We start from the raw sequence: 24,969 nt of genomic DNA on the forward strand, positions 1-24,969 counted from the left end.
TCCTGGCTTAAAGCTCATGATTTTTATCTGTGCTTTGGTCCCTTCAAGTTTTACTGTTTATGTAATGATCCAATTGCTTTCTACCTGAAACTGGTATCCCTGCTTCCCTGTGTGTGTGTGTGTGTGTGTGTGTGTTTGATATCTATACTGTAGGTTGTTCAGTATTATGTCTGTTTTATTCAACCTGTAAAATGTGGTGAGACTCACTGTCTGAGTGATGTTGCATTTGAAGCTGAAGTTAAAAAGTGAGAGAGGAGACAGATTTGAGGAGGAAAAGTGCCAAAAAATGTTCCTGATACTAATGCTTTCTTGAATAAAGTGTCAGACAAAGTAACAAGCAAAGGCACACTTGATGGATAGTCAGAAGAATATGTTTAATAAAAATAATTAAACCTCAGTTTCCTCTATAGAACTTCATAGAAAGTAATCCAATAAATTACAAATGACTTTTAAGATGCTTTTTCCTGCACTACATAAAGAATTATTTGACTACACAGACCACAACTTGCAAATATTACAACTGTCCAATGTAAAATAAAACAATAAGACAAAACTGACCAGAGTGACATTTAGGATATTATCAAGCTTGAAATAAAAATACAAAACCAAATGCTGCTAGTTTTGTCATCTCAGTGAATACATGTATGAAAACTGAAAGAGAACCTCCCTGTACAGCAGTAGTGTATGTTGTCGTTCTCCTTGCATATTGGTCATTGTTTACTTGTGTCTGTGTTGAACGCAGGTTTAACACTGCTTCTAGTTGCTATAGCACTAGCAGTGCATTGGGAATCCTTGTACAGTACAATTTAAGAAAAAAAAATAATAAAATTAAATCACAGAAAAAGCAAAGAAAAGCAAACGAAAGCAAAATATCCAATCTTATGTCTACCTTTTTTTTTGAAAAATCCCATCATTTGTCCCCCCAAGAGGCTCAGCACAGTTATCAATCCATCAAACCCAGCGCTGTGGGGCAACAAAAAGTAGCAACAGTTTTGAGATCAATCATCTACAGCAGAAGTAGCGATGGCTGGGTGTTTGCATAAGGGCACTACAAGTTTAAAGAGAGCAGAGGTGCAGATATACAAAATGACAGTGGCATGTTTAAGTTCATTGCTGACATAGAAAAATACCATACTGTTAGTAATAATATTACAAAAAAATGCAATTGCATTGCAAGCAAAACCCATGAGGAGGTCTATATAACAGGCATACAAGAAAACCACTTTAAAGCAACATTAGAAATCAGATGCGTCTTCAGTCTTTGTGTTTTTAGACCACAGGGTTGTTCATGGTTCACCCACTAGAGAACGATGCTACAGCAAATACTTCAGAACTTAACAGACTGAGATAAGTCAGTGGGGTTTTCTCCAGCACAGAGGAAACCTGCTGGGGCGCCGCCCCCCTCCCCCCAGTCCAAACAAGAGCCCCTGCCTCACCTCAGAGGATAACTCTGAATCTAACAGTCCACTGTGTAACAGCAGTCCTAGAGCGAGCACTGCTGCGCTAGAGAAAATTATAAAAAGGTACTTCGGCTTGAGTGAATTCCAGTGTTTTTATGTGTATCCCCAGCTTAAAATGAACACACGTGCAGAGGTGATGGACAACACGCACAAGCATGGACACTGAGCACTGCAGACGGCTCTGAGCAAGACAGATGTCGAATGAGAGTGAGGTACGGGATAAGGGCACTTCTACATCTAGCTGAGGCTCCGTTCATCAGCGGAACAGAGTCGAGGACTATGTGAAACACACACACACACATGCACACACACACACACACAACAAGCTGCAAACTCCCAGCAACACAAGCTGCGATATTGAGCCCTTCCTTGCGCTAGCCCGTCTGGCACTGTGTAGAATTGAATACTCAAAGACAATGACAATTACTACAATCTTAGCCACAATTTGAACTAGTTTGTGCTTGTGCCATGTGTCTTCTGTAAGACTTTGGTAAACAGGTGGTCATGCAATCCAAAATCCAAGGGACTCCAATTTGCAACAGATTAGCAATGAGACGTGTCTGAAGGTCAAAAACACTTGTAATTAGACTAGTAATGTAGTTTCTACTAGTCATAGCTTGCAAGGGCCCCTTCTTAATACACAAAACTGAGACTGGAACGTTATGGAAGCAGTAGATACCAGGTGAGAGGAGCAGTTCAGCCAAACAAAACACAACACAGTGGAAGCTCTCAGTGAACAAAACAAAATAATGGCCTCTGACACACACATTCTAGCAGGGGACGAGGACAATATGAACATGGACACAGAGAAACACTCCCATGCACATTTGCACAGTGAAGCCAATCCATTTAACACAGCTGAGGTAAGATGCAGTCAAATACGCCGGGGCTGTGGTAATAATATCCATGTCATCAAGAGTCCTGAACTCTTCCTCTACACAGAGACCACAAAACTCTGTCAGGACCTCAAAGGGTCAAAGGGCAGTTTTTGGCACACAGTAAAAGGTTGTTTTTTCTGTCTCCACAGCTGGAGGAGTTTATTAGACTCTGACACCGGAGTCAAAATCAACAGATGTGCAAGTGAAGGTGTATGCCTACTGTGGGTAGCTAAAGTGCACCTTGGGCATGTTGTGGCATGTTTGTAAGGTGATGGTGAGGTTTCAAAATGAGATACCCACGTGAAATCGTATAAATAAATAGAATCACAGCAGAGGATTAAATTATGATCCATTAAAGAAGGAATTTAAGCTTATTTGTTTGATTTACAAAAATAATACTTATACAGAATTTCCCCCAAATTGAAGCCATGTTGAAGAGGGAGCTTCAGGTTAATTCTGTTCCCAGAATGGATGCGGTGAACTGAGAATGTGGGAATGAACTCTTCAACATGATATGAAGGTAAATGACAGGTACAACAGGTGAGGCTGCGTGAGTTGTGCACTGGGGTGGAACATGGCAGACAGAGAATCTACAGCTTCAGTGACATTCATTAGCTGCCCAAGTTATTGCTGACATATCCAACGTATGATCTGCAAAGCATAAGTGTCAAAGAACCTGTAAAAGTATTGACTATTTACAAGAGAAAAGTGTTTGTCAAGTGTCATTCCCCAACCCCCAACAATCAAAATATATTAATAGTACAGCTCAACGAGCATGTTGATGTAGTTTCACTTTTTTAATAAAATTAAATCCTGACATAATTACAATAATGCCTTTTGTTGTTGCAATTGTACATAATTGTGTGGCACAAGTTCACAGAGTTCAGAAATCTACTAAAGTCTGACATGCAAAATGTCTCAAAACAAGACTGTACCTTGTGAACAAACACTGAAATTTTATTTCAGTTCCTTTTAGGTCAGTTTTTTTGCTGTTTTTTTGTTTTTTTGTGTTGTTTTTGTAATCTTTATTACACAACATTTTAGTTAGTTCTTGTATGTACATGTAAAGAAATCGCAACATAAGTGCTGGAAAATCCATATATATGTGAATATATGTATACATTTCTAGGCGATACATAAATAAATTTGTAATTATATATTCATAGATCAGTCCTCGTCACTGGAGTCTGAATTGTCTGAGGATGAAGACGAGCTCCCAGACTCTGATGAAGATGACTCTGCTTTTCGCAAACCTTCAGGACCACTGTTCTCTTTTTGTTCTGCTGACTCCTCATCATCATCATCATCATCATCATCTTCTTCTTCCAAAGCCTCGTCATCCTCGTCTTCCTCTCCGTCTTTCTCTGCTGCTGGCTGCTGTGTCTCCAGTGGCGATGACTGGGAGAAAGCAGGAGGGGTGGGGTCACTGTTTGAGCTCTGCGGCTGTGTGGCAGACACAGGAAGGTTAAGGCCTGGAGTGAGAAGCATCCCTGGGTAAATCATACTGGAGAGTAACAAGGGGTTAAGAGACAGTGGGTGACTGGAGGCTGCCGAGGCAGCTGAAGCACTTTGTGGGGCGGTGGCAGAGGAAGTCACGCTGTAAGTGGAGGAAGGAGTTGTGTTCAAGCCCTCGGTCCTTTCTCCTTTGGTGTCTGAGGTGTTAGAGGGGGCTTTAGAGGCAGACGCCTCTCCTGTTCCACCGCTGGCAGTTCCCTTCACCTTGTCCTCAGATCCCGCTGCACCTTCCTGAGCAGGCTTCCCAAGCAAGCTGTTCATGTTAAGCAGGTTCGGCAATCCTGCCATACCAGACAGCATCATGGGAAACATGGCAGCTAAGTTACTTGCGGCCAAGTTGCTTGCATCGGATGGAAGCCCCATAAGTCCTGCGGTGAGCTGCAGGGACTGTAAACTCTGCAGGTTTTGCTGGAAGGCTTGCAGGCTGGTTAGGTCCATTCCGGAGAGAAGGCCGTTGGCCAACAGGGGGTTCAGGCCCAGGGCAGAGGCTGCTGGGTTCGGTGCTGCTGCTGCTGTTGCTGCTGCCGCCGCCTTGGCCAGAGGGTTCTTAGGTCGCCGTCCACGCCGGCTCACCTCCTCAGGAACAATAGGTCCTGTCAGGATCCTGTCAAACATGCTCTCTGGGAGGTAACCCTGAAAAATGATGCATGCAGGGTTAGCAGAGCCAAAAAAGTCAATAACAGTGTCACATGTTTAAACACACATTCTCATAGCTAGTTGATTCTGTACATTAAACTAAAACTAAGGCAATGCATGAAAGTAATCATGTTCAGTTTTGTTGACACATTAGTTTTCACTGATACAACATTTCAAACTCAACTACAACAATTAAAGTAATAACATTCTTCAGTCTTGATGTGACAGACCCAGTGAAAGTTTTAGTCTAATGGATGCAATATTAGTGACTCACCGACTGCTTGACAACATCTGCCCATTCAGGTGGGACTCCGTACTCTGGGTTCTCCTGAAGGAACCGGCACAGATCCTTCAGGGGAGGAGCAAAGGCTCCACCGACCTACGGGCAAGAGTACAGGCAACATGAACCAACAAACATCATACATATTTTACATTTGGAAAGCACACAGGTACGTAAATTACACTTAATGAAAATATTAGTATTGAAAATATTACATCCTTTACATTCTTGTTCGTAAAAGACATAACAGACCTTTTATTTTATTGGATTATTATTTTTCAATATGTACTGTGTGTACATGCACACAGTATCTCATTTCCATTATAGTTAAGAAATATAAATCAATTGGACAATGTGAAAGCTACCGCAATGCACAACAGAGGTAAAACTGTATTATGCTCTAATGCCAGCATTGGATTATTTCATTATGATCATGTTTTTAAATTAATTTTACATTTTGAATGAAGAAAAAGAAGTAACTGTCTCTTGTCAATATATAATGTTTTCAAAAGTATCTATTTTTTGAAGACTCAATTCCACACACAAACACACCTTGCGTGCGTTTCTCCTGTTGATGATCTGGACTCTTTCCTCTCCTGTCAGGCTGTTCACATCGATCTTGTTGGGGTTCCTACAGCGGTGCCTCTTCTGCTTAGGCCGGCCATCCTGGAAATGGAACTGCATTTGCATCTTATTTACCCCCTGCACATGAAATAGAAAACAACTCGTATAACAAAATGTCAACTGCAGGAAACCTTCTGTCTTTTTTGGGTAACTTCACTGTGACACTACAGAAACATTGTAGAGACAGTAAATAAGGACTCACAGGGATAAAGGCTCCGGTGTCTGCCACAAAGCCGGGGTGCTCTTTCAGCCATTGTTCTAGATCTTTCCTCTTGGGAGCGTCGTCCCCAGCAAGCCGGGTGCCATCTTTGAGGTTGATGACAGGGACCCTCATCTCTGTGTCTGCGGGGCTCTGACTTGAGCTCTGGCTGAAGCCCGGCACAGCGGCTGCAGCCATGCCAACCTGGCCAATACCACCCCAACCTGGAGGCACCTGGAGATACATTGTGCACATTACAGCTAAGCATTATACAGCACAATCAATGTAGTCTTAACAAATTTAGCATCATAATTTGTATAAATAAGCATTAACAACAATCTATTTTTATTTCAAGCTGAACATTTGTACTATTTTCTCATTTCTAGGTAGAAAATCACTGTATTAACACAGCTTACCTGATCAGGGACAGCAGGGACACGACTCTTGTTCATGAAGAGGAGGTCCATCCCCTCCACATTCTTCCTCCTTCCCCTTCGCCTCTTTACCACTGGCTGACCGTCCGCTATTCCATTCAGCCTCATCTGACCAGCAACACCTGGGGGCACTGCAGAGGAACCATACATTCATTTTCTGACTTTAATGAACTGACTATTGTTTTTTTGAAAGGTGTTTCATGAAGTCCATATAATTACATTTCACACCAAATACACACAAATATCTGTAAGCATTACAAATTACAAACCCAGGTGGAAAGACAAGGCTCCCAACTGAAGTCAAAATATATTTACATCACCAAAACTATACTTTGCTGCCATCTAGTGGTGGTACAGGAAAACAGAATGGCTCCATCTTTGGATATTTTCTGTATTTTAAATAAACCCACCGCTCTGGAAGCTGCAGTGTGGCTTGGTGATGTCTGCCAGGCCTGTGTCCGAGGCACTCTGCAGCTCTTGAAGCCGGGCCAGGTACTGCTGCTGCGCCTGGGGACCCTCCTCTGTCTCCAGGGGCCTCTTTAGAGGGAGACCCTGTTTCTGGAAGGTTAACTTCAGACCTCCTTCCTGCTACACATATACAGACAAGAGTCACAAGTCTAGGAAGATGAATAGTCACATACAGAGCTAACATACATTACTATAAACAAGGATAAATGCTATTTTCTCAGACGACTAATGTTGATCACATACTGTATGTTAGCATTTATGTTTGTCTCCCCAGTGATTTCAAGATCACAAAGTAAATGTGTCTTGTGTTATTTTCAACTCTAATGTTATATACTGGTAGGTTTATTGAATTTACATTTAAGTAATAAAATAGTAAAAGATTTTATTAAAAAAAAAATAATAACAGCAAATATTTGTATTTTCTTGTTAGTAGTACTGGGACACGTGACACAATAGGTATTGGCTGGTAGGGCAGTGGGTAAATCTACTGATAGTTTAGATTGTAATGGGAAGCCATGCCAAAGGGAAAGCTGTTGTCAGCATAAAAAAAATCCAGATTTTTATAAATAAACAAGCAGCAGGTGTTTGTGATGAAAACCATACAATTTGGGAAAAGATCATCGCCAAAAAAGCAAGACAAAAGCGAGGGATAGATTAAAGCAGGTCTTTAAGTCTGCCAAGTTAATAGCCACATTGCCTAGAAGCATATTAGAGAACACCCACAGCCGAGGTCTCCATTTCAATCAGATTATAAGTAAGACCCCTCAGTCTAGAGAGGCTTCAGACTGAACCTTATTATATTCTCATGACTGAGTGATTTGTGCTTGTGTAATCACAGCCTCAGAGCCCAATTCAAATTGAGTGTGTGGGAAAAAGAGAGGAAGGCTGCTCTTCAATTAATCTTTCCTCCTGCCAGGCAGTCAAAACCACTAATCATACCCAGAGGAAAGAAAGGAGAAAACCAGAGAAACATGCTGAACACGGCAACTAACACCGGTCATGGCAGCAGAAGTGGAAGGGTCCTAGGATTAGGGTGAAGCAGAGGGAGGAGGGGAGGAAGGGAGAAATCAACATACATCGTTCAGTTTTACTGAGAACTCCTTGTTTTCTGCAACATGCTTGGTCACCTTTGACCCCTTTGGCGAGGCAGAGGGGTCCTCGCACAGGCTGTTGGCGTTGTCCAGCAGCTTGGTGGTGTAGAAGGAGGCCACTGCACCTCCAGGCTCGTAGACCCGGCGTGTTCCTGGCCACTTGCCCTTTAGCACTGCCTGGCAGATGCTGTCCAGGCGGTTGATTATCACTCGATCCTACATTAACAACAGCACAGAAGATCAGCACACTCAAACTGATGACTATCTACTTCTAGTGATGTCTACATAGGATAAACTTGGATATACTGTATGAAGTGTCATTATATATCAATTATAGTGACTGGGTTACACATGTACAGTACAGTGGGTCACCTTTGGCCAGTAAGATGCAGCGAGTATGTACCCTCCTCCCTGGAAAGAATGCGAGGAGTTGTTGGTGATGCCGTTCTCAGCCACGTGGGTGTCTTGTGTTTCATCCTGTGTAGTGCTCAGAGATGCCACACTGTCCTCATCAAAGCCCTTTACAATTGTTGCTACAGGCACTGAGAACATGACAAGACACAGAATGAGACATTAGAGACACATCTGACCCTAACCCTAACTTTTTAGTGTCAAAGACTTCTCATATAGTGCTCAGCTAAACAAAAGTGTCAAAGAGCAGCAGAAAAACACAGAGGAATCTAATTCACATGATATACTTGACAAGACAACAACAACAGTTTAGTTGGTGTTTCTTATATATTAAAAAGGGTTAGAGGTACTCACCTTTCTTCTTTCCTTCCTCTCGCTCACTTTCACTGTCATCAGAAGATGATGAGGAAGAAGAGGATGAGGATGAAGAGCCAGAGGAGCAAGACGATGAAGAAGAGGAAGAACTGGACCCAGAATGTGATGAGGAAGAAGATGAAGATGATGAAGAGGAAGAGGAGCGTGATGAAGAGCTTGAGGAGGAGCCATCTGAGTCGGACTCTGAGCCACGCCTGGCCTCCCTGCGGCCCCTCTTGCTGGCCTTCTTGGGCTTCCTCTCTGAGGAATTGGGAGTGAGAGGTTTCGTTCTTGCTGCTACCATCTGCCTCTCACTGTCCATCCCGTCAGAAATAGGCTTCTCCTCCAGACCTGTAGGAGTAGCTGGCGCTCTAGGAGGACTCCAACTCTCCCCTTGCTTCTCCCTGCTTTCCTCCCCCTCTGAGGCTGGTTCCACTTTGGGTACAACTCCACAGGGCTCTGGGTCTCTCGGGGCAGGCGGAGGCAGTGGAGAGCCTGTCAACGCTGAGCTGGTGGCCTGGTACTGAGGGTGTAGGAGCGGTGTGGATGTGCGTGATTGCTGCTGTGCAGCTTTCGTTTGGCTGTAGTTGCGCTGGGCAGCCATGAAGCAAAGCTCAGGGTCTCGGAGAATGTGGTAATCTGTGCGGCTGACGCCATGCTTGGCAGCACCAATTAGCAGGTCACGGTCATGGGTACCAGCTTCCCACCACACAGGTAAGTCAGAGCTCATCTGGCACAGTGACAGGCGCTCATAGAGTAATGGTTGACGAAGGACCTGCTCTCTCACCTGGCGAAGCAACTCTACTCTGTACAGTGTGCGAGACGCTCGCTCCTCAGTGATGGGCTGGATGGTGAGAGACGGGTCCACTGCGGAGTCTGGAACAAAGACCAAGAGAAGAAGCAGATGTCAGAGAAAGTGTGTGAGAGGAAATAAAGACTACTCTACATGTACAACCCAAAGATGTGTTTGTGCCTGGAGTTTAAACATCACACTGTTTGTCTTTCCACAAATTATTAACCTTATCAGCTCCTCTGCCTCAGTACTGCTGAGCCAGCTTGTTTACAAAGGTGCTACCGACTTCTCACCAGAATAAAACCAATTTCAGCCAGAAATGAGTAAACATGATTTTAAATGTTATAATGGTTGTAAACCAAATATTAAAATGTGTCTGTATAGACCACTGGAACATATTTTATTGATTTAGTTTCCTCTACCACCTGTAAGGTCACAGTTAATCATTTTTTCCCCACCAGTTTGGTTTTCTCTTCCGGTTCATGTTTTTAGTTGTTATGTCTGCTCTCGTCTATCTTGAGTATAAAAGCTGGTGACTCATTTTGAGAAAAGTCTTTGTGTAGCAACAGACCAAGATATTATGCAGTGTTCTGACAGCACAAGTATTCTGATCTCATTTCTTTGTCAGTGACATAAAAAAGTAACTGGACAAGCACATAGTTTCTTGTCATGATCATACTGTCTAGCAGGCTGAAATAATTTGTGTAGGCAACTGTAAATGTCAAAGAAAAATGTTCATGTGGTCCCCTGAGTATCCTTATCTCTTCCCTTTAGTATATAAATAATGATTTGTTTGCATGTGCGTGTTCATGTGTGAATAAGCAAGTAGGCTTCTAACCTCCTTCCTTGGGTGGCAGGCGACACACCTGCCTGCACATGGCGGTGAAAGCACAAAGGTATTTCTGCAGGCTCTCGTCAGTCTTCTTGTGCAGCCGAGCCATGGCCCTGAACTTGGTCCAGTCAAACCGGCCGAGGTCTGGGTCAAAAACAACACCAAAAGTGGAGACCACCCGATAGAAGTCGGCCTCTTCTCGCCTGGTCCATCTGTGGACAATGGAAAATGTACACTTTAATAACAATTTACATGTACCGTATCACATCCATAATCTGACTTTATACTATATCACAGAAACATCAAAGAAAATATTTCTCTCTCAACCAATCATCAATCTGCTCTGTGCACTAACCTTTGTTGGCGTTCGATCTTAGCAGCCATCTTGGGGTTAATGGTGTCGTTGAGTGTGGGGGGCAGCGGGCAGAGCGGAGCAGACATTATCATGGTCTGCTGAGATTGAGACTGAGACTGAGACTGAGACTGGTGGATGTGGAGAATCTGCCGGCTCTTGGTGAAGCGCTGGGAAGCTGTGATCAGACGCCTCAGCCTGGCTGTCAGTATCGAGGAAGAGGGCCAGTAGACACTTTGACTTTGACCATCCGTCACTGGAACTGCATCTGGATAGGAGTAAGTTCAAGAATATTTTTTATAATTCTATTTTCAGCGAGTAACAACACTGCTATAAAGATTTGTCACTGTTAATTTCAGTAAGAGTAATTAAATTTGCAGCCAAATCTGACACCTCATTAATAACAAATATGAGATAGGGTCCAATTTTGTGACAAAGTGCCATCATTTCTATTTTTACAATGTGCCAATTTCATCTTTACTCCAGACCTGAAAAATATTTCTCTAAAAAGTTTAGTGACTTTTCCAGATTGCTGCTGTCTGTGGGAAGCTTGTATTTAACAATTATAATGATGATAATCCTCTGTGGATTACAAGCATCTAATACTCACCTCCAGCGTTGTCAGTGACAACCAAGTCTCCAGGAGAAGAAGCATCATCCTGCATGAGAGGACAGTGTGCATTTATCACATCATATGCAAAGGAGAAATATACAAGATTGTGATGGATTGCATGCTAAATCACATATAGGTTCAAATGTACAGAGGAAATCATTTCTGAGTGTTAACAGGCTTCATCAGAGGGCCAACGTTCCCTTTTATTTCCTGTGGTTTTACCTCCATTTCGTCCTTCAGCAAGGCTGGAGCAGGTTTGTATTCTGGATCATCTACATCGCTGCACATGCAGATAAAATTAGTTTAATTTTTGCAGTTGACAACTTAATGATGACAGTTAAAATAGTATTTAAACTTTAGCCAAGCAAAAATAAAATAAGACCATGTAATGTTTTTCAGAACCAGGTTATATATACCCACCCATCCATGAAATCATTGCCTCTCTGTTCGGCAGCGATGGCCTTCTCATCTGGTCGTCCCACACGGTCTAGGAAGCACAGGGTAGGGTCTGCACGGATAGTGTTGTACTTTTCATAACCTGAGAGTGCACAAGAGGACAGGTAAACACCAGAGTTAGCGAAGGATAATGTAGATGACACTTTAGTTTTATATAATAAGGTAAGAAATAGGACATAAGGACATAGGAAATAAGACATAAGTCAGAGTAAGCACTTAGTTTACTTACCATGCTTGTAGATACCCAGCAGCAGACACTTGTCAGAGATGGTATCCCACCACAAGGTTGGCAGATCAGAATGGTCAGGCTCTGGCACCCAGATCTTTATGTCACTGAGAAGGAGATTCAGACAGGCATGATCGGGAGACCTTTCATACACTTTAAAACACTGCAGTTCAGACTTAGACACAGTTCCTTTATTGCAACATGCTTTGCGAGAGTCAATTATGTGAATCTATCTCTGAGCCCAGAGCTCTGCATATTTTTATCCCACTTTTGGCTGATACAGGCAAATAATGTACACTGGTCCTCTTAAAATAACTTGCTTTTTGATCATGAAATCACTTCTGGCTGTTCAGGAGGCCAACACACATCTTCTCTGGAAGGTTTTTTGTAGTTGTTGTAAAACAACAACATAATAACTGTGAAACAATAAAAGCCCTCTGTAACCTTGCGTGGCGCTTTCCTTGTGAATAGTTTCGATAAAGCATTTTCAACAGTACTGTTAAGAAACAAGAAAAATGCTCATCTTTCACCAGCAGGTGGAGCTCTGTAGCTTTCTTATACATTTGGCTGATCAGCTGTTTTCTTCCTTCAACAGGTTGATACCATATGCTAATGACCACACTCACACTTAAAGAAGAAAACTATGAGGCAGCTATTTCACCTTGATATTGAAACACTATGATTGAGAGTAGACAGCTCAGTCCTGGTCTATAGTGTTATAATAATGCTGCTAAATTTATCTTACCATCTATGTAGATCAAGAATTCCATTCCTGACCGGCAATAAGTTGCCGTCTACTGTTTAATGTGTGACTAGCAAATATATTCTTTGAGCTGTATTGTGTTAGCTGTTTGAAGTGATTCTGCTCCAACCAATAAAAGTTGGAGAATAACCCTACAATAATAAAGCATAGGGAAAGTGTATGTAAGGTAATGTAGCACCTGAGTTTGTCAGAGTTGAGCTCACCTTGCTTCCACGCCGTCTAGTACCTGCTGGGCCTGGCTTCCTATCACCTCCTGTTTCAGGTAGTAGAGCATTCTGACCCTGAGCAGCACCCTGCACACAGAAAGCACACTGGTCAAAAAAAAGTCCTGACCATGCACAAACGCTGAGCGAGCAGAACCCACACACACACACACATACATTCCCAGAGTCACACAGCAACCTGATTAACACAATGCACGTGAATGAAATGAGTAACAAACAGGATTATACAGTGTCGTCCTATCATTTCATTACCGTAACATTAACAGAACACATTACAGTTGATCTGCCTGCATGGTTTTTCTATGAACAGTGTACCGTTATAAATCATTATCTGTACAGGCCTTCCACAGAGCAAGACACACTACATGAGTCACATGACTAATGCATACTGATCATGCCTGATCAATTAACTATCACTGAAGTTGACACTATTTGATCGACCATGCAGGGAGTGGTGAGGGGCTCTGTGGCGAGGCTCTGAGGACTGAATGAACAAGACAGCAGTCTCTCTCTTCCTCTCTCCAGTCATCATGTGGTCGTGCTCTGGCAGTAGATGAAGGCTGGGAAGTCGAGGCTGACAAGGTAGAGAGAGGCTGACTCACAGGGGAGACATTAGCTCTGTGATGCACAGCCAGCAGGCTTTGAGCAGAGACAGAGTGAAGTGGTGGGAATGGCAGTGCGGTGGTTTGCCACGCTGTAACGTCTGGTGTAGCTTGAAATGTTGCTCAATGTAGAAAGCGTTTGGAGTTAACATTTTGTTTAAATACAAAACCGTTTTTTAATCCACTGTGTCATGTCTGTCTGCTGCGGCCCTCAAGTTTTGCTGACATGAAAGCAAAATTTTCTGTGGCCATTGCTGTTTTATTAGCTGTCTTACAATTATTATTTTCTGCTACATCTCAGAGGATGTACTCCTCTGCCATTTTCAAATGAGCACGGCAATTTAGGCAATAGAGTTTTACCTTAAATATGTTTTATAGTTGCAGGTGTCCAGCCCCTGTTGCCAAACTACTCAGTCTGCACACTGAGTTTGGTGTGCTTCGCTCAACAGCAGTGAACGAACTGTGGAATGTCGTTTTGAAATACAGCATGCCAGGAATTCCATCTTTCTCACACTGTAACTCAACTAAATATTGTTATAAATGAGCCCAAAATCCTTCCCTGATTCACTGACAGGACCGAGAAAAACTGCAGTGCTGAGGTCTGTCGGTGTGTCTGAGTGATGGATGTCTGTGGTGACCAGTCTGGACTTGGAGCTCAGCTAAAATCAAAGTCTTGAACTTCCTCCCTTCTCCTTCCTCCACCCTCCTGTGTGACTGGACCCGCCCAGGAGCAGCTGCTGCTTCCTCTGCCTGTCAGCACAGCCCTTCATCACTCCCCTTCCAAGTCCTTTCTTTGTGTGTGTGTGTGTGTGTGTGTGTGTGTGTGTGTGTGTGTGTGTGTGTGTGTGTTGGGTTTTACTCAGAGCGCAGTCATACACAGTCTTTCGGGAGCAAATGAGCAAAGAATGCATGTCATGAGCGTCATACAAAGAATCCCTCATGGTCTGCTCACAGGAAACAATCCGCTGAAAGCCAGCGGAACAGGGAGATGCTGCCTCACTGATGTAATGCAAAGCACCATGACATTGTTTAATTTGCTTTCTCAAAATCCTATCATACATGCTCTAGAGGATTTATCAATAACAATTTCACATCTTTATCACAGTGTGCACTAAAGGTAGTCCTTGAATTACTATATAGCACCAACAAAGTGCTTGAGGCAGAAGAAATTCACAACAGGATTCAGTTTTCTCATTTTCTCTTGGTCTTCCAGATTATTCAAGACTTTTGAAAACTGTCAAAATCATTGCCCACTGCTTTCTAGACTTTCTAGTCCTGTGTAGGAACTCTGTCCTACATTTATGATCCAGTTAAGGAAACCAGTGAACCCCCCCACCCCCAACCTCAGCAGTCACATTCCAGGTCCTCAGAGTGAAAATGCACAAGTCAGCAAACCCTGCTCACTGTGTGTCCCCATTTGCCCGTTGTCACGTATCAGACAATCCCTGGATTCAGCACTACTGGACGAGGAAACAATGGGGAACTTTCTATGGACGCTGCAGTGCTCTGTGTCCAAAGCCCTATGGACACAAGCCCCCCTTTTAAAAAGAAGCAGCTATCTATTTGGCTTTATATCTCAACGGCCTATCTTTCCCCCTCTGTCTGTAAATAAGAGAGATCTGTAACGGCCATTAGCTGGCCTGAAGTCTCATTAAGATTTGGATCAGTCAGCTGGTCTCCATGTGATGCGCGTCCGTTAATGAATCAGTAGAGTGTCGGCTCCAATAGATGTATTAGTGCTTCCTAATTACTGTTGCTTGGAGATTCCGCAGTTAAAATCTGAACCACATGCAAATTGTACTTTCATACACTTAGGCTTCATTCTATTTAAATAAACTGATAAAATCTGTGCTAGACGAGAATAATGACCACCTGCCAGTTGCTATAATAGGATAAAGGTTTAAACACAGACACACACACACTCTCACCCACAACAGATAAAATATCCCAGTGGTAGACTGTTAGCCACCATGTGTGCTGTGAAGTGAGTCAAATCCTGAAAAATACATGACATTCTAACTCTCTTTGTCTCTTTCATCTATTAACATAATTTCTGGTAGCCTATAATATTTATCCTGTGTATTGTGGTTACTACTACTGGTCTTTAATAACCAGCTGGTCATGAGAAAACACCTACTTGTTGCAGTGATGTTTAAGGTGTTTCTTGTAGCCATCATCCTGAAGCATGTGCTCTGGGTTGTGTTTTCTTAGCCACTCTGCCTTGTGGATGTCAAAAGAGCTGGACTGTGTCTTCATCTTCTTACCCTTTCTGCCTCGAGGGACTGGAGCAGACAAACCTAATGGAGGAGGAAAGAGGTCAAATGTCACAGCCCACTTAGAACAACCTCTCCACGTGTGTCGATCTTATCACCTCTCCTTGTACTGCAACAACTTTTCTTATGATTCATCATCTGCAGCCTCACAGTGGCACATTGGTTTTTACTACTATCTGTTTTATGTAGGACAGCTAAATGAAGTTTAAACGTCCTGAGACTAACCCAGGTGATTCTGCAGCTCCTTAGTGCGTCCGTCTTCAGTAGGAGCAATGAGGTCCCACATGAAGCTTTTGATTTTGTCGTCCCCACGATAATGAACCAGACAGTAGGACAGCAGGGCCCTGCAGATGGCCTCCACATCCCACTCTGTCAGCTGCTTCTTAAAACGCCCATGGTTGAGAATATCCTTCCAACGACCCCAGCTGGACGGCAAAAAGGAAAATTTAATTTTGTTAAATGTCTTATTTATACAGGGATTAAATCAAGAAATCATTTGTGAGCCTGGAAAGTTGTGCAGGAAGAAATGTGTACAAAGTATTGAATTAAGTATTTTATTAATTTAAAACTGATCTATGCCTGAAATCAAGCCCTGTTTACAGCATTCACATAGTTTTACAATTAAACTGATGATAACTTTATTCATTTACAGAAAACTGGCATGAACCATTTACAGTGTGAGGAAACATTACTGACTGTTGATGATTTATCTGTCCTGCATTGTATTACAAGTTTTTCATTCAGGTTTTCTGCTTCTGTTTTAAAAAAAATTAGTTCAGTCCTATTCTTGGCCATGGTCAGCACAATTGCTGTGGGTTGATGCTGGTTTAACCAATTTGAATCATCTTACCCATATACAAGCAGGTTTTTCTCTACTCTGAAGCACTCTGTGCGTCCGTAGCTGTTGAGGCGATCGTGGTTTCGCCTGAGTTTAGGTTTGGTCTCATCGTTGTCGCTTTCACCTTCAGAAAGCTCTGCCAGCTCATCCTTGGTGGCGCTGAAGGGCCGCGTCTGCTTTCTGACACGGGGAGTGTCAATAACCAAGCTGTTCTGTAGAGGAGGGACAATCAAAATTTCAGTACAGGGATTTCAGGTTGTATAAAACATGAACTGGAGCATCATTCCACTTCTGCACTGTCCTAATTATCCTTTACTCTGTGTATACTATCATTTGTGGTGCAGTACTTACTCTGCCATTGACCATATCCACATCAATGTCAGCCTTTTTGGCCCACTTGTCCCAGAAGTTGGGGTCATCCAGAGAGATGTCTGTGCGGTTTCCGGACGCCACAAAACTGGCCTGAAAGCAGACATCATGATCAAAACAATTCATGATGATAGTCATTGTCTGTATGTCTAACTATGAGCTGCTCTAGGTTGGCAATCAAAAACAGCCAGTGACCTGTAAAATATATGTATACCAAGTCCTCCCAGATTACGTGCTGAAAACTGGTTGTAAGATTTTCTATTCACATGACTTTCAAAAGACATTGTTGAATTATACAAAACAGATTTATAGTCAAAGAGAGTGAGAGTGAAAAAGCCAAGGCATAGTAATGTTGTGGCACACAGTGCAGTTAAGCTATAATAGATTCTACTGCACTTCATGGTGCAAAATGGAATCAAATGCAATTTCTACTGAGGACCTTTGCATATCTAGATATATACATTTTAAATGCCCTGGTTTTCCATAATATTTACAAACTCACTCATATTTTACATGATATAAAGTGTGAGGGCGTGAAGGTGTGTGGGCGTGTGTTGCGCCACCTTTGCAAAGGTGGATCCTCGTCCCTCAGACTCAATGGTGATGGTTTTTGTCCTGCGCTGGAGGATCTGGTCAATGTCCTCCTCACAGAATTTGGCCCCTTCATCCTCCTCATCCATGATGGCCCCATAGGCACCACGTCGCAACAGATCCTCGATCTCCTTCTTAGATAGCTGCTGCTGCTGCACCGCCTGCGAGGTAAGGACAATATTTAGATGTTAGAGGAAAGAAATTACAGCGGCAAAGTAAAAATAAGTGATATTAACCAATGATATTGCAAAAAATGAACAGTAAGGTATATGTTATATACAAGCTTGACAAAACCGTTAACAGCTAAAAAAAAAGTAGACAGTGTTCTCAGAAATAGCCTGCTAAATACCCAGCACACAAACACACGTTGGATTATTAAAATAATAGTAGCTGCTCTGTATCTAACCCCAACAGCTGTTAAGTATGCAAATGTGTTGAGTCAAACCAGATGTGGCGACCTGCAAACAGCTAACAACCCCCTTATAGTTCAGATAAAACTCAGAGTCACCGACCGCAGCTAAACATCCACCTACACACTTCACACACTGTTTGACACACTCCCTCAGAAAGAGATTAGACTCTAATAGGATCGGTTACACTTGAAGTGGAAATTTTAAGAGTGAGCTCCAAGTTTATGAATGTTTTAACTGTTTGTTTTCTTTACTTAGCAACTTCTTGCTGTCTGAGTTATGTTATATATGAGCTTCTCTGATGTCATTCGGGACTGATGATATCGTAAAGTGTCGACTTTTATTAATGTTGAAAAGACAATCAGAAGAAATTAAATATCTTATTTCTACAACTTCACTGACGCGATGACAGCAGAATAATTTGACTTTAAGAAACATGAGATGTTTTCATTCTGTATGACATGACACAGTAAATGTGTCTGTGAGGACTTTAGTTAAACAAGAGTCGTTCTTAATTTCCTATCCAGATTTTCAATATGATGATAAAAGTAGCTGCGGAAGAGGGTGGAAGAGAAAAGAATTTTAAAATATATTGTAAAATGAGTTTGGTGGGTATGGCAGAGGTATGTTTGGAAAATACAGATAAAGAGGATGACACTGAAGCTGAATTTTGATAAAATAAATCATAGTGTAGCGATCATAATATAAATGATTTCAGTGCCATGTCAGCCTCTCACTGCTTGATGATGATATAGGTAAACTGAAAAATGCCATGTTTAGCCAAGATCAGTTTGTGAAATTGGATTTTATAATTACAAACACTATGTGAAAACAAACACCTCTCTTTGGAAATGAACTGAACATAATTTAAATGACTCCAGACCATTTGGACTGGAGTCATTCTCAAACTTACCCCTCCCCCGGTACCTCCTCCCAGGCTGTTATCTCGGCCACTCATGCTCTGCAGCACTGCTTTGTCCAAGCCCAGCTTGAGGCTGGCACGATCAAACATTTCCCGCTCATACGAGTTCCTGGTGATCAGACGGTACACCTTCACTGCCTTGTTCTGACCGATCCGATGGCAGCGAGCCTGGGCCTGGGAAAACCAGAAAGAATAGTGCAATACACAGGGAAATACATTTTATTTTCGATATCTGCAGTTTAATCTATTTGACACCTGCTCTTAAATAACTGATCAAAATGAAAAATGTTAATTTCTTCATGTAAAAGTCTAACTTAAATAATAATTTAACATTTTGAACATGTATATTTGATTGGACAGAGTGTGTGTGTGTCCTACCTGCAGGTCGTTCTGCGGGTTCCAGTCAGAGTCAAAGATGATGCAGGTGTCTGCTGCTGTGAGGTTGATGCCCAGGCCTCCAGCTCTTGTACACAGGAGGAAAACGAAGCGGTCTGAGTCAGGCTTGCTGAAGCGATCGATGGCAGCCTGCCGCAGGTTCCCACGAACACGACCATCAATCCGCTCATACAAGTACCTGAGAGACAAAAAAAAAAAACGCTGTAACTCCTGCAATACATGGCTTATTTGAAAGATAATTCATTTTAATACTAAACATAAAAATTTGCTCATGTTTGTGTTTTCCTGAGGAGTTTGATTTACTGAATTAAGCTTTTAAAAATGATCTTGACCTGTCATAACTCAAACAGTACTGGACTTGGCCTGGACCTAGTTTTACACCTAAAAAATGGCATCATCAAAGGTAAAACTCTTTCCTGATGTGGTGATCCTCTTTCATCGTTTCTCATCCCCTCCCACAGTCTGACCCCAACCTCCCTGGGGTAATCCACTTCCAGCCAGCAGACACTCCTGCTTGTCTAATGTGGTGAAGTCCTGAGGGCTTCTGTAACCTGCTGCTGAACCTTGTCTAGGTCTGTGCTGTGCTGCACCTCACATGTTTACAATAGTTTAGGGCGTGCTCTGGCTGCTGGAGCGAAGCCAGAAGAAAGAGCAGGAGAAGCACAAACAGAGACATAAAAGCACCAAAAAGAAGAGATACACAAAGACCCAAAAGGGAAAGAAAAGTGAAACAGAAAAGGAGGAGTGAAAAATGAATAGAAATAAAAGGTAAAGATGAGAACCAGAGACCCTCAGCTGTAAATATGAAATTCCTAAATGTTATTAAATCCTAAACCTCCCCCTTACCGTCCATTAGGATTTGGGCCTTGACTGAAACACTGCTGACACAGACAAAACCAGACACACGCAGCAAGGTGAGTGAGCTCACAATATCTGTGTCAAAGCAATGTTGTACTTGAGTTGTAAAGTAGGTTTATGGCCATGATATAAGTGCAAATGTTGTCCATCATTGTTATCAGTTGCTACAACAGGAGTGAATTAAAGCTTTTCATTCACTCCCATTCCAATCCAAAATCAAATATTTAGCACAAACAAAAACAGGAAAAAGACTGATTTCACCTGAATCAACAATGCACAAACATGTAAATTAAAGAAAATCCTGTTAGAATTATTTAGATAGTGAGATTTCTCTATTTATTACCCTGTGATCCTTGAAAATGAACCTTTCGTAGTGGAGCCCAGATTAAATCAGTATGCCAATGCATCTGTGAAAAGGACTGATTTTTTAATGCTTTGGCAAAATAATTTGAGTTTTGGGATCTGTTTAGCTATACATTGGGAGTTAAAGAGGAGAGAAGAAAATACTGCTCGCTGTTTCCCCTGTGGAGCAACTGCTTAATATTCAAAGATATGCAGGAAAGTGAACTGGATACTTCAAATTATCCACATGAGTGAGGATATAAAGGGGTTTGTCTGTATATGTGTGTCGCCTGTGTGTACACACACTTTTTGCCCAGTGCATGCTGGGATAGGTTCCAGCTCCCTGTGACTCAGAACAGGACAAATGGTTGCAGATAATGGATGGATGGATGTGTTGTTTTGAGACTCCATACCTCGAATTGCTAATGCTGCTGGTGTCTGCTATTGCTGCTGCCAACTGCTCTCATTGGCCATTGGCTGTCATGTATTACATGCTAGAACATACTGCTATAGAAATAGAGATATCATGTTCCTAACTATTTGCAGCCATGAGTTATATGATGCTACAACATGTTAAAAGAAATGGAGGGTTCACTGTACAAGTGAACTGTACTTTTTGCAATACATGATTTCTTTTGCAGACACAGTCTTTAATTAAAGCCGCAAGCGGCGATGGCGGGCCCTAGCTCACCCATGCCACCGCGGGGCCTGAGGCATGGCGGGGCTGTGGCGTGAAGCAGAAAGTGAGAAAAAACCTGGAAGGAGACCAAAAATGCAATGTTTCGTTCATCCAGTAGGGGTCAGTCACAGGTAGTTACACATAATGTCTGGTGCGTTCAGGGGCGGCCCCTCATCACTCATGTGAAGTTTGGAGTGAATCGGACAAAGCATGAGGGAGTTATGAGCATTTGATGGTTCATCCACCAGGGGGCAGTAATGGGATGCGTGCAGGTGTGTTCAGGGTCAGTCCCTCATCACACATGTGAAGTTTCGTGGAAATGGGACAAAGCATGAGGGAGTTATGAGCAGTTGATGGTTCATCCACCAGGGGGCAGTAATGGGATGCATGCAGGTGTGTTCAGGGTCAGTCCCTCATCACACATGTGAAGTTTTGTGGTAATCGGACAATGTTGATGCAAAAAATGGCACTTCCTGTTTCCACTAGGGGGCGACATGAGCGACACCCCTATCAGATGGAAGAGGTCTCCACCCTGGACCTGTGTATCAATTTTCATGATGATACGTGTTCAATAAAGCCATCAAAAAGCCAAACGTATTTTCATGGCGAGGAATTGATGGTAGCCACGCCCCCACAGGGACGCCATTACTCGTAGCTTCACAGTGTTCATAATGTAGCTTCACCAACTGGTTCTGCATGTTTTAGAAGTGGAATGAAGTTGATGGGGTCAACTATGTATTTTTCATGAATTTAAGTTCACTTCCTGTTACCACCGGGGGGCGCTATGAGTTACGTGGGAAGTTAATATATCGGGACGTTCAGGGCGGAGCCATCATCATGTCCAGCAAGTTTGAAGCTGATTGGATGAAGTATGTGGGCGTGAGAGCCACTCGTATGTACATGGCGAGCACGCCAAAGTTAGTTGAGCCCTGGCAGACACGCCCTTTGACCTACGGATGCGCAGAGCACAACTTAAGCTCAGCTAGGTCTGGAGATGTTGCGTACCTAATTTGAACTTGATCGGGCGAACGCTGTGGGAGGAGTTAATTTTAGGCGGGAAAAATCAAAACCAAAATGGCCGACTTCTTATTGGGTTGAGGTCATGAGGTCAAGAGGCTTTTTTGCATATGTGGGTATGATACGTATGTGTACCGAATTTTGTGAGCATAGGACAAAGTTAGCAAAATTCCCTATGGGCATTTTTTGACTTTGTAGGGGGCGCTATTCCGCCATTCTGCGTCGACCATGTGCGACCACCCAAAAATATCGAATTTCGGATGAGGCCGGACGTCCGTGCAAAAGTATAAGCATTTTCGCATTTGGGAAAGGGGCGAAATTGGGGCACGAAATGTCGGAAGAATAATAATAATAATAATAATAATAATAATAATAATAATAAACATTACAATTTCAATAGGGCTTTCGCCAGGCGACTTGCAGTCGCCGCTCGTGCCCTAATTATCTGTCTCCATTACCTTCTCTGAATGAGGTAGTCTTCCAAGATGTCCAGGCAGCGCACCATTTGGGAGAAGATGAGCACCTTGTGCCCTCCGGCCTTCATCTTAGGCAACAGTTTGTCAATAAGGACCAGCTTCCCAGCAGACTGCACCATAGCCTGCAGGTGAAAGTCGATGGCAATAGGGCTATACACCTCCCTGAAGTCCTCTAGGATCTTCTCTTCTGCTCCTGAAGTTGCAAAGAAATTGATTCATTAGCATTACTGTATCTTTGTGCTTTCCAGTGTGCACTCAGAAAGATATATATATAGCATGCATTTTAGGAGTATTTGCTTTTAGTGGGATCCTACAGATTTGATACTGGTGACTAATGCTAAGCTGATTCAGTGCAGATGCAGATATCCTCATGTCTTTCTTATGCCAACATCACCAGTATGCTTGATCTGATGCAACAATCCCTTGAGGCATCAAATTATAGTGATCACCATAATCTGCTGAAGTGTGTCACCAGCTCCTCCAAAAGACTAAACAGGAAATTGTGGAATAGAAGGCCTTCTGCAGCTGTGCCTGCCAACATCTCAACTATGTATTTCATGTATCATATTTAAAAATAAAAACAGTCACTTGGAAAGTACCGTCTTACCTTTGATGAGGTAGGGGTGGTTGCAGCACTTGCGCAGCTCCATCATTGTGTTGACCAGGTTGGGCATATTTGCCTGGCCAGCTCCTTTAGCCAGGAAAGAGAAGTTCTTTTCTAGGATGGCACGGTAGTATTTTTTCTGAATGTTGGTGAGCTCGACTTCTATGATGGTTTCTTCTTTAGGGGCCAACTTCTTCTCCACGTCCTCCTTCAACCGGCGCAGCATCATGGGCTTTAAGATACCCTGAAGCTTTTGTACCTGTGGGCCAAAAAGATGAAAGTTTAAGTTAAATAATTCACTAACTGCTACACTTGACTTAGTTTAGATCAGGGATACAAATGGGCTGAAACAAGCTGTGTCACACATGCCATGACAAAGGTTTTCATGTGTTCCACTAAGCTTTCCATTGTACAGCTGAGAAAAATGTTGTATATATATTTATTATTATACTCAGAATTTGATTGAAGCATTTTAGTTAATGTAATGGATAACGCAGAGGCAAATAACAACTAAAAACACATGTAATCTGATTGGAGTAACCAGATACTGAACCACTTATTGCATTTTATATCCAAGCTGTTACATCATTTTATGCATATTATTGATATCTGGCTATAGACTTAATACATTTCTTTATTCCGTTTGTATATCAAGCTTTAAAACCAGTGTATAACACACACACATAACACATCAGTTATGTTGGAATGTGAAAAAGAACCTCTTAACACCAATAGTTTTCTCTATGAAAAGGACTTCACATTCCCACTGACACTAAGAGCTTCTAGTTTTAATATCAATTGCAGAGTTAGCAAATATTTAAACTTTCAGTCTGAGAAACACACTTCAAACTGTTGCAATGCTTTCTTCAGCCTTCCCTTCCTTGTTACTGACTGAAAATGAAATGCCAAATACCAGCAATATGTAGAGGAAAGGTAAATGGCATTTTTCTTGTGAGCAACCGCGTCATTACATGGTCTAACAATAAGTAGCATAATACCCCATTATTTCTTACCATTATCCACCATATGTTGTGTGTGTGTGTGCTGTACAAAATGTCACTGTGGCCTAGTTAGAAAAAGCTCCACTTCGAGGGTTCCATCTGTACCAACAGGATCTTTGTATAACACAAAAAACTGTCTTTCCTTGAAATAATTATAAACCTTAAAGTGACAGACATGGTAACAGAAGCTAAAACTACAGTATTTGATTATTTCTTTTTAAAAAAAATATATATTATATGTTTACTCCGATATCTGCTGCATGAAATGTTAGGGCATGTTCTCCATGAATCTGCAGGCTCACCTGCTCCTCAGTCTTGAGGTCTCCAAACTCCTGCATGAAGGTGTTTTCTGAGGGGAAACGTGCAGGCTCCAGGAAGTGGAGCAGGCTGAAAAGCTCCTCCACTGTGTTTTGGAGTGGAGTGCCCGTCAGCAGGACCTTGTGCTCCTGAAATACGACAAGAGGAGAATGTTTGAGGAGAAAGTGTTTACAATGAGTCATTTGTCAAAAGCACTCCTGAAACAAACTTTTTTCAATTATTGCTTTATTAATGATAATTTCTAACATGTTGTATCAAGGCTTGTGTACTTAATTAAACAGCAAGGGCCAGAGATAATGTTTTGAGCACATCATTCAAGTCAAAACGGATCAGATTAGTTTTTAAACTACAGAATGAAACTCTGCACAACACTGTTATTTGAAATGACTTAATTCCCATTTTCCCTCTAAGGTAATGCTTTACATACCAGACTCATGAGCTTGAAGCCTTCTAGCAGCTTGCAGTTCTTGTTCTTGAGGCGGTGGGCCTCATCGATGATAACACAGCGCCAATCTATGGCGTTGAGCTCAGGGCAGCCTCCCAAGATCATCTCAAACGTGGTGATGAGAGCCTGGAACTTGTAGGCACCTCGTATCACGCGGCCCTTAAGTCAAAAAGGGGAGACAGACTTTGTCAGACTGATTTATAAAACTCAACATATTTA

The 24,969-nt window shown here is 42.4% G+C and overlaps 1 protein-coding gene across 6 annotated transcripts in view; it reads right to left on the minus strand.

The window, feature by feature from the left end:
• Positions 1 to 355: 355 nt before the first annotated feature.
• The window catches only part of chd9 (chromodomain helicase DNA binding protein 9), a 75,850-nt gene continuing 51,236 nt past the window's right edge, over positions 356 to 24,969 (minus strand). For 3 of the 6 annotated variants that reach the window (XM_062420171.1, XM_062420218.1, XM_062420209.1), the window contains 27 exons: positions 24,733 to 24,909; positions 24,290 to 24,433; positions 22,990 to 23,245; positions 22,365 to 22,575; positions 18,993 to 19,188; positions 18,606 to 18,788; positions 17,255 to 17,443; positions 16,674 to 16,784; positions 16,335 to 16,534; positions 15,710 to 15,909; positions 15,349 to 15,508; positions 12,589 to 12,678; positions 11,626 to 11,729; positions 11,361 to 11,478; positions 11,163 to 11,220; positions 10,938 to 10,986; positions 10,331 to 10,595; positions 9,982 to 10,187; positions 8,351 to 9,226; positions 7,958 to 8,127; positions 7,571 to 7,801; positions 6,437 to 6,614; positions 6,009 to 6,157; positions 5,596 to 5,826; positions 5,322 to 5,471; positions 4,764 to 4,868; positions 356 to 4,486 (listed from right to left, as the gene is read on the minus strand). In XM_062420171.1, the coding sequence (XP_062276155.1) occupies positions 3,506 to 4,486; positions 4,764 to 4,868; positions 5,322 to 5,471; positions 5,596 to 5,826; positions 6,009 to 6,157; positions 6,437 to 6,614; positions 7,571 to 7,801; positions 7,958 to 8,127; positions 8,351 to 9,226; positions 9,982 to 10,187; positions 10,331 to 10,595; positions 10,938 to 10,986; positions 11,163 to 11,220; positions 11,361 to 11,478; positions 11,626 to 11,729; positions 12,589 to 12,678; positions 15,349 to 15,508; positions 15,710 to 15,909; positions 16,335 to 16,534; positions 16,674 to 16,784; positions 17,255 to 17,443; positions 18,606 to 18,788; positions 18,993 to 19,188; positions 22,365 to 22,575; positions 22,990 to 23,245; positions 24,290 to 24,433; positions 24,733 to 24,909 (5,988 nt within the window). In that variant the 3' untranslated portion in view covers positions 356 to 3,505. The remainder of the gene's footprint in view (positions 4,487 to 4,763; positions 4,869 to 5,321; positions 5,472 to 5,595; positions 5,827 to 6,008; positions 6,158 to 6,436; positions 6,615 to 7,570; positions 7,802 to 7,957; positions 8,128 to 8,350; positions 9,227 to 9,981; positions 10,188 to 10,330; positions 10,596 to 10,937; positions 10,987 to 11,162; positions 11,221 to 11,360; positions 11,479 to 11,625; positions 11,730 to 12,588; positions 12,679 to 15,348; positions 15,509 to 15,709; positions 15,910 to 16,334; positions 16,535 to 16,673; positions 16,785 to 17,254; positions 17,444 to 18,605; positions 18,789 to 18,992; positions 19,189 to 22,364; positions 22,576 to 22,989; positions 23,246 to 24,289; positions 24,434 to 24,732; positions 24,910 to 24,969) is intronic. The other 3 variants (XM_062420199.1, XM_062420188.1, XM_062420179.1) reach the window with 3 other exon arrangements.

This window comes from Scomber scombrus, chromosome 1 (assembly GCF_963691925.1).
Source record: "Scomber scombrus chromosome 1, fScoSco1.1, whole genome shotgun sequence".
NCBI lineage: Eukaryota > Metazoa > Chordata > Actinopteri > Scombriformes > Scombridae > Scomber > Scomber scombrus.